This window comes from Tachypleus tridentatus, chromosome 4 (genome assembly GCF_004210375.1).
Source record: "Tachypleus tridentatus isolate NWPU-2018 chromosome 4, ASM421037v1, whole genome shotgun sequence".
Classification (NCBI taxonomy): domain Eukaryota; kingdom Metazoa; phylum Arthropoda; class Merostomata; order Xiphosura; family Limulidae; genus Tachypleus; species Tachypleus tridentatus.
The window spans coordinates 34245305-34263978 of record NC_134828.1 but is presented as its reverse complement, the minus strand read 5'-3'; the positions used below and the strand labels follow the sequence as shown (position 1 = coordinate 34263978).

Below are 18674 nucleotides of genomic sequence, written 5' to 3'. Positions count from 1 at the left end.
TTGCAAGAGATCACGTTGATAAGGGCTGGCCGAGAACACGTCATCACATCTATTTGGTTGAACAAACGGTTGAGATAGACTGAAGGCCGGTAACGTAACCTAATTGCATATACAATACTGCAGGCTCTGGCTTTGTCACAGATTTCTGCTCACGGTCCAGTCTTTGCGTTTACAGTTGCGTAAGAAATGCTCGTTTCCACCTTAACTTACTGATGAACACTTATGATTGGTTGACAGAAAAGCTATAAATGAGAGCCTAGAACGATAACTAGCTTAGAGCGGACTCCATCAGATTAGAATGAAAACATTAGCTGCAGTAATTCTGTGCTACGCTTTGGTGGCTGTGAAAGCCGCTCCTCAGGGACAGTATCCTCCAGGCTCTTCCCAAAGACCAAGTCTTCCTCCTCCCCCTGTAAGTATTGTATCACCAATAATTTTTAGACTGCTTCAAACTTCACCCTAGAACTTTTGCTCTAATATTATTTTTGCGTGTAAATTGTCCTTAAAATCTGGGTTGTTGTTTTTACGATAGATTTACTTTTGATTTTAGTTTACAAAAATGTACATTCAATATATATTGAAATTTAATAATGTATTACTGCATGCTGTATTTTTGAAGTAAGATATATATTATTTACTTGTTGGTTTATTTGTATTGTGTAGATTAGAAGAAGAAGTAATACACAATTACTAAAAACAAATCCGATGACTTGGATTAAAGATTCTGTGTTATTACGATATTTTTCACATACCAGTCAGCGAAAGACTATTTTAATAAATAATAAAGAAACTATGCATTCTGAAAATTGTTTATTCGAAGTCTAACTCCAAGGGGTCCGGCATGGCCAGGTGATTAAGGCACTCGCCTCGTAATCCGAGGGTAGCGTGTTCGAATCCCTCTCACATCAAACATGTTCGTCCTTTCAGTCGTGGGGGAGTTATAATGTGACGGTCAATCCTACTATTCGTTGGTAAAAGAGTAGCTCAAGAGTTGGCGGTGGATGGTGATGACTAGCTGCCTTCCCTCTAGTCTTACACTGCTAAATTAGGGACGGCTAGCGCAGATAGCCCTCGTGTAGCTTTGCGCGAAATTCAAAACAAACCAAACTAACTCCAAGGGAGGCCCAGTTCAATCTACACTTTGGTCAACTTGCGTTATTAGATTATTATATTTGTTTAGTATAGTTTATTAGTTATTATACTAGTAACGGAGAATTCCATTCGTCATCAGCAACCCTGGTTGATGAGAAGACTATTTCATTTCTGGCTTACTAATTAGTGAAAAATAATTCCAAAACACTACTATCTTTTTTTATGAAACCGTGTTTCTAATTTTAAGGTATGAAAACAGAGTTTAAATTTCAGATCTTATCTATTGATTAAAAGGTACGGCTCATAAGTAAAACAGATTAACAGTTTTATAAACAGTCTTCTCATCACTACTGAGTAGCAAGTTCCAAAAAACAAAAATCTCGCGTTCTCAAGAGATCTGGATGATCACGATTTCTCTGCTCGAGTTTTTCTGAAAAACAAAAAACAAACTCTTTTTTTGTTTTAAAATTGTCTCACTTTAGGCGGTCACTCACCGACCTGATTTTCTAACGTTCACACACCTTTGGTACCAGCTTCCGCCATAAAATGTAGGCCACCGTGTCTCGTAGAACTTGTCCGACCACTGTATTATGGAGGTCAACCTGAATTATTATATATAACATGATGAATTTTAAATGACAAAATGATTAGAGACATACCTTGTTGGCGGAATGTTTTTATTCAATCCATCTGATAAAATTTAATTATTGAATGCAAAAGATTTTAGTATATTATTATTAACACAATTCTTTTATTTGGAAAATTGTATTGTTTTGTTGTTGTTTTGTTTGAAGTTAAACACAAAGAGACTATCTGTGCTCTGCCCACCAAGAGTATCGAAACCCAGTTTCTAGCGTTATAAGTCAGCAGACATAACGTTGTGCCACTAGGGGGGGGGGGATACAACCACTGTTATTCTGATTAACCACAAAGGGTATGTCTAACAACCACATTCCTGTAAAACAAATACTGTGTTGTTGGTGACATTAGATCATAAGAATGTTGCTAATACCATTTACGATTCGTTTCGTATTCGAAACGAATGGTTCAAGTTACAAACACCTTATGCATTTGCATTGCGAGTATACGGGTTGTCCAACTTGAAAATACTTCTTGCCTTCGTAACACAATACCAGCTGTTCATACTACCACTGCTTTTTATATTCTAATCATTTCTATACGGATTTTTCATGTTGTTCATATCTTTTATTTTTGTCCCGTTAAACGGGTTCTTGATTTAAAGGGATAACAAAATGCTTGCAGATACTTTATATTCCGTTTTACGATTCTAACAAACACTGAGGCTTTGTGTTGACGTTCTCATGACACAACTGTAAAGGCTGAAAAAAAAAAAACATGAGAAAAACAGGATTAATGGTTTTCAGAATACCGCCATGTCGAAGTTAAAGTACAATTGGCAAATATGCACTTTTAAGTAATATAATACTCTTGATAATATATAACTTGGTATATTTTCAACCTTCCACTACTGTCAATGCAGACGTTTGTAATAAGTTACTTTTCAGTTTTAATTGTCCTCGTTTTCTGTCATTATCCCTTTCTATCCAATACCATCGATACATTTTATTGTATACATATTTCTATCCAATACCGTCGATACATATTATTGTATGTATCATTACTATCTAATACCGTCGTCACATATTGTTGTATGCACATTACTATATAATACAGAGAACACGTACTGTTTTAAACACTTTTCAACCTTTTATACACGTAGAATACAAGCTGAGTGTTACTTGGTTTTACTTTCTACTCTGTTCTAATACAGAATGTTATTGTTTTATTTTTATTGCAGAATTTTGAAGATATACCAGTGGTCCAGCGGTAGACCTAAATGTATATACCGTTAAAACACAGGTTTCAATACCTGTATATATACGTGTATAGCTTTCTACACAACAACAAAACAAAACAAACGAGGTGATATTCAAAATACCCCCCTCATAGCTCAACAGCAAGTGTGAGGACATACAACGCTATAAATCGGATTTCTACACCTGTAGTTGGCAGAGCATTGATAAACCGATGTGTAGCTTTGCTTTTGGCAGTGAGCAAATAAACATTTGCAGTCAGTATTCTTTTAGAATAAAGCTGCACAATGATCTGTCTGCGCTCTGACCAATACGGTGAATCGAGTCCCGTGTTAGAGCATTATAAGTTCGTAAGCATACAAATAACTCACGGGGTAACTCAATCAATAATTCTTAACTTTGGTTTTATGTTGGAAATACATGATATTTTAAAGAACGATGTGTTTTTACAGTTTGAATTCTAAAGCCTGACTGTAATTTTTTAAACTAGAAAATATCGATGTAAAAATTGAGTTAGTTTCCCTTGGCTTTGCAACTCTAAATTTTAAATTATCAATAGCAGTGGACTACTAATTTTCCCCATGGGTATTGAAATTTGTAATCTACTGCTATAATAATGTTGGAGTTATAAGGTAAAACGAAACAAAGAAACAGGGATCGAATCCCGAATTTTGCGCTATAGGCCGTCACACCTGTGTTGAGAAACCAGGAAACGTGACTCTACAGCTCAATGATATGAACGATGACAACAATTGTTAAGTCCCCTGGTGGAAAAGCGGGAAGCTTACAGTGCTACATTACTCAAATCTGGAGTTCGATTCCTCGTGGTTAACACAGCAGATAGCCCAACATGTCTTTGCTCTAAAACAAAAATAACCGTCAACCAGAACATATTCTTTTTTGAAGTGCAGTGTATAATGAAATCACACTACTCGCCTTTATCTTGATGGATCACTAGATAAATACAAAAATCGTTGCTTGTAATAAACGAAAACATTAGGATTAATTTGTGTATACACATGTTCCATAGTCAAAAAGAAAACATAATATTCTGTAATTTTCCCAGTCAGTGCTACATTGCACTATATATTAATAAGTCTCTTACTATGATTTTCCAATTATAGTAACAATAAAACATCATCTTTACCTTTCCTAACAATGACTGAAGTGCACTGTTTTACATAAATGATTAGGGGTGCATATCGTATACTAGTGAAACGATACTTGTCTATATTTATAGAGAATATTAATATTGATAGAGTTAAGTTAATTATGTACACAAAGGTTTTACCAACGATTTGTTACAACATTTCACAATCTCCTCTGTAATTTATTATCTGTATTACTAAAATTGTCTTATTTAAGTACTTCACAGTGTAATTAATTAATTAATTCTCATGTTTGATGAGTTAAATGGCGACTGGTAAGAGAAGTAAAATTAAAAAGTTGATATCTCTCTTTCTATTTTGTCATTGTTAATTTGTTATGATACTTTGTCTTCACTTATTTTATCCAAAACATTAAATGCAGCATCTAGTACTCAATACTTTATTAAATCAATAATTTTAAACAAACATACCTTATTAGAAATTATGATTTTTTTTCCTCTATATAAGACTTGTAATGTTTGATGAAAGTCTGCCGAATTTCGTGGAGATACATGAATCGTACCGTATCGGACAATGTGTCGATACAGTCGTATCACGGCTTCATGATTCGTACACTTTAAAATAAATAAAAAATATTACTCTAACCCAAGGACTGAAATATAAAAAAGAAAAACGTAGGTAATTTAGTCAAATAATAGAAACTAAAATACTAGACCAAAATCAAACGTTGGTGAACGTTTTTCTTCATAATGTGATATGTAAATATATTGGCCAAGAATCAGGTGTTTTTCGGAAAAGTGAATAATGTTTTCTTACGAACTTCATACGGTGAAGTGTTCTAGTATAATCTAAGTTGTTACTGTTTGTTTATAATCCTAAACTAACGTTCTGGACTCTTGTTTTCTCTAGCAAGTTGACTGGGGTCAGTGTGCACAACTAGAACCAACCCAACAAGAGAAGGTAAGTCTTATTATTTCTTTCTAGACTATCTAAAAACCTACGTTCTGTAAAAGACACCTTAGTTTTCTGAAAACTGATAAAACTACTCCTATTTAACTCTAAAATGCAGTCCCGAGTCCAAGAGACTCAGCACTGGTTTTGTTGTACAATAATTTTGTTGTTGTTGCTTCGACCCTCCCTCTATTACTTTATAGTTTTGTGACAAATATTTTTGTACGAGTCATCTTTATTTAAACAAATGTACATTATTACTTGTACGGGTCTTCTAGACCTGACCATTATAACATAATAAAGTATTTCAGGGGTGTATTGTAAGTTGAGGACTAGCTTTTATCTGAAACAAGTGTTGTGTAAACTCCTTATATTTAGAGACAAGGGCGTCACCTATGTTATAATGATATAAAGCGCACATCTTAAAAATTAGCAATTTCTAATGCATACTCTTCAGAAATCTTAAAAATACTTTTTAGTGTTCCGATAACCAAACATTACTTAATCGGCTTTTAGTAATATTCAACATATGGGAATTAATAGTCACGAGTAATATTTAATGTCACAGAATCTTATTACATCTCTTCTCTGAGGTTTATTTACTCGTATTTATCATTTCACTTTTAATATTGTTCTCTTCACTGCAGGCCGCTAAACAACAGGTTATCCGGCAATGTGTCGAGCAATATCCACCAACATTCAAGGACCCAAGGAACGTCACTCGGGTAAGTTTCTTTCATATTGAATGAGCTGCCCAAAACGAGTACAAATAACAAACAATCCGAAACATTACTCTGGTAGGTTACTCATGTTAGATAAACTGTCCTAAACGAGTACAAATAACTATAAATTGGGACGTTATTAGAGTAAGTTACTCTAACTCTAGATGAAATGTATTAAACAGATACAGAAAACGATATGTCGGAACTTTATTAGGGTAAATTACTTTAGCTGGATAAACCGCACTAATAGGGTATTAAAAACAATGATCCGGAACATTATTCGGATAAGTTATTCTCACGCTAGGTGAGCTACACAAAACTAATATAAATAATAATAATCTAGAGCATAACTTGGGTTAGTTACTCTAACACTAGATGAGCTGAACAAAACTAATATAAATAATGATAATCTGATACGTAATCATTAGAAGGGAATGCCATCCATTTAGTATTTCTTGATGTTGAGAAATATGCATAAATTTATCATTAACTAAGTAATCCATTTGATATTCTCAGTGGTATTTTTCCTGTTATTCTATAAGAACGTGTACTTGTTAATGATATGTTGTGAAAACAATATCTGTTATCTTAAAAGGTCAATACCTTACGTTCTTACCTTTTGTTAAACCTACATAAAAGCAGTTCTTCAGTTGTCACTATTTGTCGTTACAGCAAGAAGCTGAAGAACACCGAAATAGTATCACCACCTGTGCCCTAAAAGCTGAAGGCTGGGTAAGTTCGTCTGGATGAGAAAGAGGTTCCACTTTCGAGATCCAGGTGTCGCTCTCATATAGAAAGTCATATTATTATGTAAATTAAATACAAAAAATACATATTTTTAACAGCACCATGTTCTTGTTTTTTTATTTGGTAGGTAGTAACTCCGTTTAATAGCATATTTGTGTATTACATTACAAGATTTACTTTTTTTCTTACAGTTTGACGCAAATGGGAAATACAATTTCGAAAAAGCAAAAAATGAAATCATAGGAAAAAGTTTGAACTCAGATGTAAGTAATCAAACAGTTGAACTTTTAATTTCACACGCATCCATTCAAGCAACAATTTTCTTAAATATAAATATCAAACATTTCACTTCAATTATATTTTCTACTCACTTTTTTGACACCTGTTGTCGCCACAAGAAAGGTGAGATGACATCATACAGATAACGGAAAATAGCATTTTAATCATTACTTTCTTTTAATATGACTCGGGTGACAACACGTTTTTATATTCAGTACTGCTACCACAACATCAGAGTTACAATAAATTTCAACACAAAATTAATAACATGTTCTAGAGCGTGTAAAAAGAGAGTAGACCATTTCAGTTCTATTTCTATTTGGCAAATCTATCAGTTCCCAGAACACTTAAGTGAAATGTGTTTATAAGCGTTTATTACTGTCCTTGAGACAGCTAGAATTGATGCCATTCAAATTAAGAGTTATTGTTTACTATTTATTGTTTATCGCATATTCTAGACCAGTGATTCTGAAACTATGGTCCCCGGACACTTCAAAATCTAGTGTTCGTGTTATACTTGAATAGTTTAAGAAAACGAAACAATACTATGTTCCAGTAATTATAGCCAATTAAAATATACTTATTTTCATTCACTGTCGAATAATTTTAGGCAGAACAACTTATCTGAATGTAAGAACCATGAGATCTTCTTTGATTCGTGGAGACATTTTTAAAAAAAAGACTGTTGAGAACCATTGTGTTAGACTATACTATAAGAGTGTTAAGAACAACTGTGCTAGGCTGTAGGGGTGTTGAATACCACTGTGCTAGACTATACTGTAGGGGTGTTGAATACCACTGTGCTAGACTATACTGTAGGGGTGTTGAATACCACTGTGCTAGACTATACTCTAAGGGTATTTGAACCACTGTGCTACACTATACTGTATTTATAAAAATGTTGAAATTAATGAGAATTTTTTTCTTCAGATTCAAACAGAAATTTTGAAACACCATGAAGCTTGTCGAGGTGAAGCCGTAAGTACATGCCAGTTATCACTTGATGTTTAATATTCAATTGAAACAAAAAAAAAACTGGTTAACTTCTGGTGGGATATTTCGTTCATTCTAAACTAATGAGCTACAAGACTTGCTGATTAACAGTTTACATCGTTGATTTCTTCAGTCGAAGTTTCTAATCTTCAACTATCAATAATGTTATTTATTACAATATTAATGTGAACATTTTTCGTGTTCTGTCCAATGCGACTAACCAATTGGTTTTTAAAATACACTAATTTGGAGCACCTCCAACTAATAATATTCGTCACGTAATAATTTTTCTTTCAAAGGAAAATAAACAGCTGTGTATTTCTTCTTTTGTAATATTTTCTTATTTTAATAACAATTGCATAACAACAACCACACGCTTTTTCTGGAGTTGTAAAAGAGAAAGATTTGAAATGTATAATTCCTATAGGTAAATGTAAATGAGTATATGTTGTTGTTTTTTCACACGTGATAGATAAATTCTGCAATACAGATCACGTTGGTGACTTAATATCACTTATTTTTCTCTTCCATTTTAGGAACAAAAGTTCCCTAACTCTTACATTCAACAGGTGAGTAAATCTTTCCCATCAAAATGATACTTCGATATTTTTTCTATATATTGAAATTCTACTAAAGAGCTGAATAGAATAAGGAAATATTGATATTTTAAATACATGAGCATTGTTTTTCCACATTTACACACACATTGCTGGCCAAAATCTTAAGGCCAATAAACATAAAGAAAAAATATGCATTTTTCGTTGTTAGACTTAACCACTTATTTGAGTAGAGCTTCGAAAGATGAAACTAAGAAAAGGGAAAATAAAAATAAAAAACTTTTTAAGCATTTAATAGCGAAAATGTAAACACTATAAAATTAGCCTAAATACTAGTTGGTCAAAAGTTTAAGACCATACCAAAAAAAAGTCTTAAACAGGGTAGGAAATGCCCAACAAGAGGTCCCAGTACTGAGTTGCAGGCCTTCATTGCGAATAACTTCAAAAATTCGCTTTGGCATGGTCGATATAAGCGTTTGCAGAAGGCTGGCTGGAATGTTATTCGAAGTAGTGAAGATGGCTTCACGAAGATCACGCACTGTTTGAAATTGACGTCCATTTCTATAGACTTCCCTTGCCAACCACTCCCAAACATTTTCAATGGGATTCAGTTCGGGTGAACACGCTGGATGGTCCAAAAGAATCACGTTATTCGCCATTAAAAAGCCCTTTGTCTTGCGGGCATTGTGGATTGCAGCGTTGTCCAGCTGAAAGATCCAGTCAATTCCACACAAGCAAAGGCCTTCAGTCAATAAGGATGCTTTTTCCAACATGCCAATGTAGCCAGCTGCTGTTTGACGTCCATGTATAACCTGAAGCTCCATTGTTCCATGGAAGGAAAAAGCACCCCAGATCATGATGAAACCTCCTCCACTGTGTCGTGTAGAAAATGTCTCCGGTGGGATATCCTTATCGCGTCAGTAACGTTGGAAGCCATCTGGACTATCCGGGTTAAATTGTTTCTCATCAGAGAAAACCTTCTTCCACTTTTCTACGTCCCATGTTTGGTGCTTTTCAGCAAAGTTTAACCGAGCTGTTTTGTGGTGTGACCTTTGAAGACGTTTACGGTTTTTAAAGCCTTTCTCTCGTAGATGCCGTCTTATTGTTCTTGATCTGCATTCTGCGTCCGTAAGGGCCTTAATCTGGTTCGACGATCGGTTAGTGTCTTGCCGGACAACCCTTCGAATCCTCCTGCTCAACGCCGGCGAAAATTTCTTGGGCTGACCACTTGAAATTCCTCGTTCTGTATCCCTCAGGGTCTTTTAAGAAATTTGCGACAGCAGTTTTACTACGTCCAATCTCACCAGCGATGGCACGTTGAGAGAGACCTTGCATTTGCAGCTCGACAATTCTGCCACGTTCAAACTCTGTTAACTTTTTAGTCTTTGCCATGTTTTTACCCAATGTAACACAGGAGATGTCAGTGGGAGATGTTGACAACGCTAATGCTTGAACACAAATGACTAAATTTTGTTACGTGTTTAACGATTAACGTTTCGTTTCAGTATGGTCTTAAACTTTTGACCAGCTAGTATTCAGGCTAACTTCATAGTGTTCACATTTTCCCTACTAAATGCTAAAAAAGTGTTTTTTATTTTTATTTTCCATTTTCTTATTTTCATCTTTCGAAGCTCTACTCAAATAAGTGGTTGAGTCTAACAACGCAAAATGCATATTTTTTCTTTATGTTCATTGACCTTACGATTTTGACCAGCAGTGTATTAACTGATGAAAACGTCCGCTAAGTATTGTATCTTTATTTTATTTATTTCTTTTTAACTGCTAACAGGGTTATGACCTCCTGCCTGCTTATATTTGATTGCATATGTATTTTAATAGTACCGAAATGGTTATAGAAATATTATTTCGAATGCTGATATCATACAGTATATGAACCGATCTTTCTTTATTTGGTTGTTTTCTTTATTACTACATTTTAAAACTTCCTGAGACCCATATGTAGTCCACCGCTGGTACAACGGTAAGTATACGGATTTACAATGCTTAAAATCAGGAATTCGATTCCCCTCGGTGGACTCAGTAGATAGCCCAATGTAGCTTTGCTATAGGAAACTGGCCCGGCATGGCCAGATGGTTAAAACAGTCGACTCGTAGTCACACCAAACATGCTTGCCCTTTCAGCAGTGAGGGCGTTATAATGTTACGGTCAATCCCCACTATTCGTTGGTAAAAGAGTAGCCCAAGAGTTGGCGGTGAGTGGTGATGACTAACTGCCGTCCCTCTGGTCTTACACTGCAAAATTAGGGACGGCTAGCGCAGATAGCCCTCGAGTAGCTTTGCGCGAAAAACACAAAACAACCTATAAGAAACACACACACACACACACACACCTATATTCCTCCAGGACTGTTCGCGTCTAAGAAGTTATTAGAAACATCATTGCATTTAAGCATTTCAGAAAACAAACAGACAATCAGACTTAACCTAATACCTAAGGTTATTGTTTTTGCAACATATAAGTAATCATTAAGTTGCATTACATACGATTAGATATACTTGTGTAATCCTACAACACAATATTTAAATTATCATTTTCATTGATAGTGAAAGATCGCTGTTCATTTTATTCCAGGTTCAACTCTATCAGGCCTGCATGGACGTCCACATTTCTCAGGTAAATAGTTTCTGAACTCACCTTAATGAATGAATGACCTTTATCATCCATAAAATGTTCAGATATAGCAGTACGAAAACCCTTCATGTTTTATACTCTTGTGTTAAAAAAAAAGACATTCGAAGTATGATTTACGATAAAATGCATTACTCTAATGGCGCAACTTAATTTCTTTACTTACGCTCTTCGGCTGCGAATGAAGTGCAAGGCTACAATGTTTTACATCAGGCGAATGTAATCGGCTGTCAAGGGGTTTGTTTGATTGTTACAAATGCAAAGCTATAAAATGAGATGTGTCTACTGTGGAGATGTTTATTTCTAGCTTAGCTACCGGGAGGCAAAGAAAAGGCAAGTTAAAAAAAAACGTAAGTTCCAAGTTTATATTGGAAAGCTTAGTTCATCATTCAACCCCTCAGTGGCACAATTACAATATTGTTAGCAGAATTCACTTATAATGATTAAAATCATCTGAGTAAAAGAGAAAGACGATAATTCTACGGACTTCCAAGGCTAAAATCGATTCCATACAGTAGACAGAACGTATTTAGCCCATTGTGTAAGTTTGTGCTAAAACAAATGAAGGTGAAAAAATATAAGGGCTCAACAGAAAACATTTTAAAACTTAAATGCCATTTTATTTAAACATTTCCTGAAAAATCTATTTATCAAGTAATCAACACTCAAGGTTTGAGATTGTTTTTTGGTTATAACCAAGAACTCTCACACCCAACATGCTCGCCCCTTTTAGCCGTGGGAGCGTTATAATGTGACGGTCAATCCCACTATTTGTTAGTAAAAGAGAAGTCCAAGAGTTGGCGGTGGGTGATGATGACTAGCTGCCTTCCCTCTTGTCTTACACTGCTAAATTAGGAGCAACTAGCGCAGATAGCTCTCGTGTAGCTTTGCGCGAAATTCCAAACAAACCAAACCAAGAACTGTCTTGCAATGAGACTGTCTTTAATTATAGTCAAATGTTCTTGTTGTAAGTAAGTAAAAATTATTCTAAGACTGGTCGAAGAGTAAGTTTGATTTCTACTAAAATTTGCATTCTAGAACTTTCTCTTAAAGTGCCAGTAAAAATGATCAAATGAATAAATGAGAACTTTCCTTACGATCGCTAGACCCAACAAGGCCCTCGTAATCTGAGGGTCGCGGGTTCGAATCTCCATCACACCAAACATGCTTGCCCTTTCAGTAGTGGGGGCGTTTTATGTGACCATCAATCCCATTATCGTTAGTAAAAAAGTAGCCCAACAGTTGGCAGTGAATGATAATGACTAGCTGCCTTCCTTACACTGCTAACTTAGGGGTGGCTAGCGCAGATATCTCTCGTGTGGCTTTTCGCAAAACACAAAAGTAAATAAACCTTATGATCAGACACTGATGAAAGGCTTCATTTTAATTTTACTTGAAAGTTTATTTTTAATATTCATACAAAAGATTGGTGAAATATTTTGGTTATAGGTGATTATATATCATTCTGGAACTACGAGCCTTTTTGTATTGTTTCATAATTATTCCTTACCCGAACAGATAAGGCAGTGAACCAAAGATTGACATGTATATTCTCCTAGTTGGTTTACTGTAAGTGCTCCTTGATCAAAGGTTTCTCTAAAGTCAATTAAGATCATGTATAGGCACGAATCCTCTTGAACACTCAACAGCCTATGTAAGGATCAGCTCGTGCTTTGATAAACAGTTTATATTGTTGTATAGGGGACCTACGAACCAGTTCGTGCTTTGATAAACAGTTTCTATTACTTTTCAGGAGGTTTACAATCAGCTAGAGCTTTGGTAAGCAATTTCTATTGTATAAGGGACCTACGAAACAGTTCGTGCTTTGATGAACAGTTTCTATTCTTGTTTGGGGAATATACGAATCAGTTTTGCTTTGATGAACAGCTTCTATTAATGTGTAGGGAATCTACGAATCAATTTGTGCTTTGATAAACAGTTTTTATTGTTCTTACGAAGGTTTACGATCAGTTCGTACTTTGATAAACAGTCTCTGTTGTTGGACAGCAAGTGTAAGAATTAGTTTGATTTTAATAAATAGCTTTAATTATCATACAAGTGATATAATAGTTAATTTGATTTTTGATAAACAATTTTTTTTGTCATAAAGAATGAAGGGAAAGCTTAATATTACCCAGAAATAAACAAATACAATTTTATTGAAGACAAATTAGTTAACTGTGGGATCCGAAGTTTTATCGCTGTGATTCTGTAAGGAGTGGATCTCTGTGGATCTCTGGGTGTATTTTGTGGAGGTTAAACTCTTCAATCTTAACATTTATGTGTTTGAATTCAATATCTTATATACATTTTTTTCACCTACAGACTTGTAGAATCCGCGTGATCCCACCTCCAAATTACCGTGGACCACCTCCACAGGGTCCACCACCTCAAGGCTATTAATCTAAGTGAGTATAAGGAGTGAACTATTTTCTGTTGTTTCTAACAACGTGTATTATGCAGCTTTATTCCGTATTATTTGTTGTTGTTGTTTTAATTTGTGTAATATCGCCTGATTTGTCACCAAGCAAATTAATTTAAATGTTTCATAGTCATTTTTCCGGTTTAAAATTGGTTTAAAAAAGAGATATTATAATTACACTAACACAAAATACAGTATGCTGAATTTATAAACAATGCGGTAACTTTTCATGTCACCTCCATGCGCTTACAGTTCACACACTTGTCTTATCTACTAAAAAAAGTCCTAAAAATGATTCCTACAAAAGCAGTACGTTGTGACAAATTTTTCGAGTATTTTTTACAATTATAGTATTGACATTTCAAGAAGTAATTTGTAGATAAACGCTGAAACCTTTCTGTGGTAGTAACGACTGACAGCAATAGCTGGAGATTCTGCTGCAATAGCTGTCTAAACTGTAAACTAAACAGCTCGATAATTCATTTGAGGTTTGTATTTTCTCCACCAGGTGCTGAAACGCGGAAGTTTGAGGTCCAAAGCCAACCTCATAAGATAGAACTATCTTGAATGCTCTAATCTTCAAGGCACCTAATTTGTGTAGATTATATTTTTGAAAGAGAAGCAGTAGATTACCTATAAAGGTTACCTCTTGCCTCCCGATGCTGTTGACAAAAGAAGACAGCTAGGTTCTGCTGAAGTTACAGTTCTTTTCTGATACAAATAAAGAAAATATTCTGCATACTATTCAAATAAAATCTTCTTTTTCTGATCTTATTAAAAAGATGTTTCTGTTTCTTTCCTAAACAAAGAATAAAACATATTTATAAAACAAGTCCCAGAGATGCTTCAGATAATGATGTATAGTTTCCAAATAATTATATTAAAGTGTGGAAAGGGTAAAATACTCATTAAAACTGGACAGTTGAAGAATAACTTAAAGTACTACTAAAGTCAAACTTTAAACCCACATAAGTTAATCTAGGCTTAATATCAGTATTAATTAAAATAAGCGGAAGCTGTGTTTAATGATTACGGTATATCATATTTGGTAACTGGAATTTTTACTGCTGTTTGTTTTACACTCGAAGAAGACAAATATTTAGAATGAAAAGAAACAATGCTTTGTCGAAATAGCGAAGGATATTACGAGTGAAAAATTATCCCCATTACACGCTCTTCAGTTTATTTCTGTATCCTTTCATACATGGAATTACATAAAATAAAATAGAAACACAAGTTAGGATTTTTTGGATAGCTTCACTTCGAGTGAAATGTGAAATCACTCATTAAATGATTTTTTGAACTAGATCAGTAAAAACATCACCAACTGAACAGATAATTTTTTATTAACATTGCCCCACAATTTACCCTTATATATGTTAAAAGATACGAATAAGATTGGTATTGAAATGACGAACAAAATATCTTCACTTTTAAACAAATTCGAAACAAAAGAGAGGCTTCAGCAGTAAACTTGTTACATTTGTAAAGTTAAAAAAACTATTAGAATTATAAGTTTAGTTTTTTTAAATTAACTGAAGGTACTTGTGCGCTTTTAAAGTTACACGTTTGGTGGGTTTTACGCTTAAAATCCATTTCAGTAACGGCTATTGATTTTATCTCTGGCAAATTTGATGCATCTACAGAGCAGATAAGTCGGATGGTATTTTTTACCACTTTATATATCTTCCAGACTTTATCTGTTAGAAAGATATGGCTTCACCTACTTTTAACTGGTCAGCGTTTTGATCTCTAAAGTTACGATAAAAATGGGATAAAATTTGTATCTTCTATTGGCATTAGGAATAGATTCATTCAACGGGAATCGAATTTTAATAAAGAATAACAGGACGACGGCAGCACCAACAAACATACACATGTTCAATCTTCAACAAGCTATACTGAATAGGATGCGTTATTAAGTACAGACATATTATAAAGTTCAAACAATGTATAAAAGTAATTAAAATAGAGCATAAAATTATTTTAATTACGTTTATAGAGCAGATAACATTGAATGTTTTCATGGGAGAATAAAACTTGCACAGAAGAGTGTTCAGAACAACAGCTGATTCCAAAACCATACTCTAGACCAGTCAGGAGCAATGCTCTCATAAGCATATTAAAGGCTATGGATACTGAAGAAGAATTTCGGACCCAAAAAGCCACTGTGATGAAACTGGACACATTTTCTATTAGTTTTAACAAGATAAGAAACGAGGTCCGAAGTTGACAGTCTTAAAAGCCAAAAGAAAAAAATGTTTACAAACTTCTAGCTACACCTCGAAATCACTGGTTATTTTCATTATAAAAGACGGTCGAAAACACTATCTGGAATCCCAATCAACCACAGACTTTCACGTTAATGGATGCAACTCAAATGGACTTTTTCTGTTTTGGGGGTCTTCTTAAACGTGGCCCTGATAGTCGATGCCCACGTACAGTGGAGAATCTGGGAGTGCATTGTCACGACGTATGGTCTAAAGATGACTTCGCTGTGTTTGACAAAGATGTATTGGAATAGAAACTGTGGTGAGGCATTAGAGTCACCAGACTAAACAAGATTAATAGCGAAAGAAACTGCTCCAAAGACACTTCAGGATTCAGAGCATTGTTATAAAATGTGATTAGCCTGAGAGTGAGAAAGCTCAAATTTGACAATACTCTGAGAACCATTACTGAGTGTTGAAGATGAAAATAAATATATTGTTATGAAACCATCACGCACTGCGATTTTGATAAAATTTCGTATTTTTGTTTTCAGTATCTTCAGAATACTACCCATTACTTTCGAACAGCATTAAGTTAAAAGACAATATATTCAATTAGGAATTTTATTAAACATTTTATTAGTATTAAACAACGCGGAATATTTTGTTCAAAATAAAAGTCAGATATTTTTTTCGTACTAAAAGAACTTGTTCAGCTTTGACGACTTTACAAAAATAGAAAACAAATTAAATTAAAGGTCACAATATAATCGTGTCGTCCGAAAACTGGTAATAGTCACGGAAATAAAGGAAATGTAATTAAAAACTGTTACGTATTATAATTTATCCCGGACGAGTCTCCGATTTATTATGTAACGTACGTTACGCATTACAATGTTACACAATCGGTAATTTGAATTTGAGTTTAGAAGCTAATTGAATGTCAATATGTATCACATTTATGATATTTGCCAGCAAGATTAATACACACAATTTTCTTTCTTAAGATAAATATATTTTACAATACAAAAAATACAATTTAAATAATAACGGTTATTATAAATAGTTATCACAAATAATTATGTACAAAAACATTACAAACTCACAAACAATATTCAGTCTTCTATCTGGTTTGGAACTGAATATTTTATCGACGGTACAGGTTCACGAGGCGCAAATTTCTCTAATTTAATACATAGGCACATTTTACTTAAAGGGAATGTTAGGTGGCTCTATTCTTGTTTGACCTTACGCGGTTTACAAGCTTACTTTTCACAGAGGAAGATTTAATAATACATATCACTTGCATCAAAATGAACCCAACAAGTTTAAAAAATAAATGTATAACAACAAATCCGTTATATAACGTATTCAATGTATATATATATATGTGTGTGTGTGTGTGTGTATGGCTATACCTTATGGTATGCCTTAGAATCAAAGGTTTAAGTTGGGTGATATTATTCACTTTAAGTTAATTTTAACCAGACAAAAAAGAAAACTAAGAAGTAATCAGTCTAATATTTGCATATCAAATTTTGTCATCAAAGAAACTAAATGAAGCAACGGATATAAAACAAAAACAGTAAAGTAGAGCAGCGTAAGATGGAAGCTTAAAAATATATTCGAAAAGTCGAACCATAATCTGTCGTCTATGTTTTTTTTGTAATATACTCTTTGTTTGTAGTTAAGCGCAAAACTGCTTACGTGGCTATTTGTGCTGTGTCCATCAGAGGTATTGAAACCCGTTTCTAGCGTTTTTTGTCCGCAGACCTGCTGCTGTGCCAATGATATAGTCTTCTTAGGTAATTAATTTATCCAACTAAGACAAGGCATTATATATTACCATTTTATGATTTATAAAATCTAACATTTGAAGAGAAAACACTACTACAGAAATATATTTTTTACTTGCTTTCAAGTTGAACAAACTCTCTGTTGCCATCTCCAATTCTGAATTACTTACTCAAGTATAAGAAGCCAGTCGACAGACAATGATTAAAAGCTTTGGATACACCTGTAGTAATCTACGGGTTAATGTTAGTGAGTTTCTTGTAGATTGTATAGTAAGAAACAGAACAGAGAAAAAATAATTGGTCTTGTCAATTGGATTCTAAAGTAATTGAATCAGCCTGTGTTGAGTTTTGACAAACAAAAAAGAATTATTTAGAGTTTTAGATACAACAGTGATATCATATAGTGAAAATGATCTTTGTACATATGTTTGGCTTGTTTTAAATATATTATTTTGAAACAAGTGAGTTTGTGTGTTTTCTGTTTATTGTTGACCTTTATCGCCAACAAGTAACAGACTACCTATTATAAAAAATCTGCAGCCCATATATCCACACTCTGATACTACACAATAAACTTGGTTTGGTTTGTTTTGAATTTTCGCGCGAAGCTACACGAGGGCTATCTGCGCTAGCCGTCCCTAATTTAGCAGTGTAAGACTAGAGGGAAGGCAACTAGTCATCACCATCCACTGCTAACTCTTGGGCTACTCTTTTACCAACGAATAGTGGGATTGACCGTCACATTATAACGCTTCCCCAGCTGAAAGGGCGACCATGTTTGGTGTGACAAGAATTCGAACCTGCACAATGAACTATTTGTGCTTTACCCACCACAGAAATCAAATCCCATGTTTTAGCATTATAAGACTATTCAGACCTGTCGCTACGCCACTTGGTGGCAAAGTTACAGATAATATTTGGTGTTCTAAAATTATTACATGTATGCCTGGTGAGAGATTTCAGCGGTTTGCTTATTTACATGCTGTTGTTTTGAATTAAGCACAAAGCTACACAATAGGTTATCTGTTCTCTGCCCACCACAGGTCTCGAAACCCGGTTTTTAGCGTTGCAAGTCCGCAGACATAATGCTGAGCCACTGGAGAGCTATTCAGATGTTAAGGGGCTCTGAGAGTTTGATAATTTAGAAAAATGATTCGCAGTTTTAAAAATACAATTAGTTTCACCTATTTACAGCATCGACAGAAGTTGTAAAGCCATAAAAGCAAGATTGGTTTGGAAAATTTGACATTTGGTAAACTTCTAGTATTAAAAATTCATACTGTCCTGTTTCATCTATGTCAAAATACTAAA

General features: G+C 34.3%; 1 protein-coding gene and 1 long non-coding RNA gene across 2 annotated transcripts; one reads left to right on the top strand and one right to left on the bottom strand.

The window, feature by feature from the left end:
- Positions 1 to 256: 256 nt before the first annotated feature.
- LOC143248819 (uncharacterized) lies at positions 257 to 14138 on the top strand. Its single transcript, XM_076497594.1, has 10 exons — positions 257 to 412; positions 4946 to 4996; positions 5635 to 5712; positions 6382 to 6441; positions 6648 to 6719; positions 7666 to 7713; positions 8265 to 8297; positions 10879 to 10920; positions 13261 to 13343; positions 13866 to 14138. Exons 1-9 carry the CDS (start codon positions 299 to 301, stop codon positions 13336 to 13338), a joined length of 576 nt encoding a protein of 191 aa, XP_076353709.1. The 5' UTR covers positions 257 to 298; the 3' UTR covers positions 13339 to 13343; positions 13866 to 14138.
- Positions 1396 to 7003, bottom strand: LOC143248820 (uncharacterized). The gene is made up of 4 exons (XR_013027210.1): positions 6828 to 7003; positions 6326 to 6494; positions 4507 to 4650; positions 1396 to 2432 (listed from the first exon to the last, which is right to left on the bottom strand). It is a non-coding gene; the product is annotated as an uncharacterized LOC143248820 (long non-coding RNA).
- Positions 14139 to 18674: the final 4536 nt, after the last annotated feature.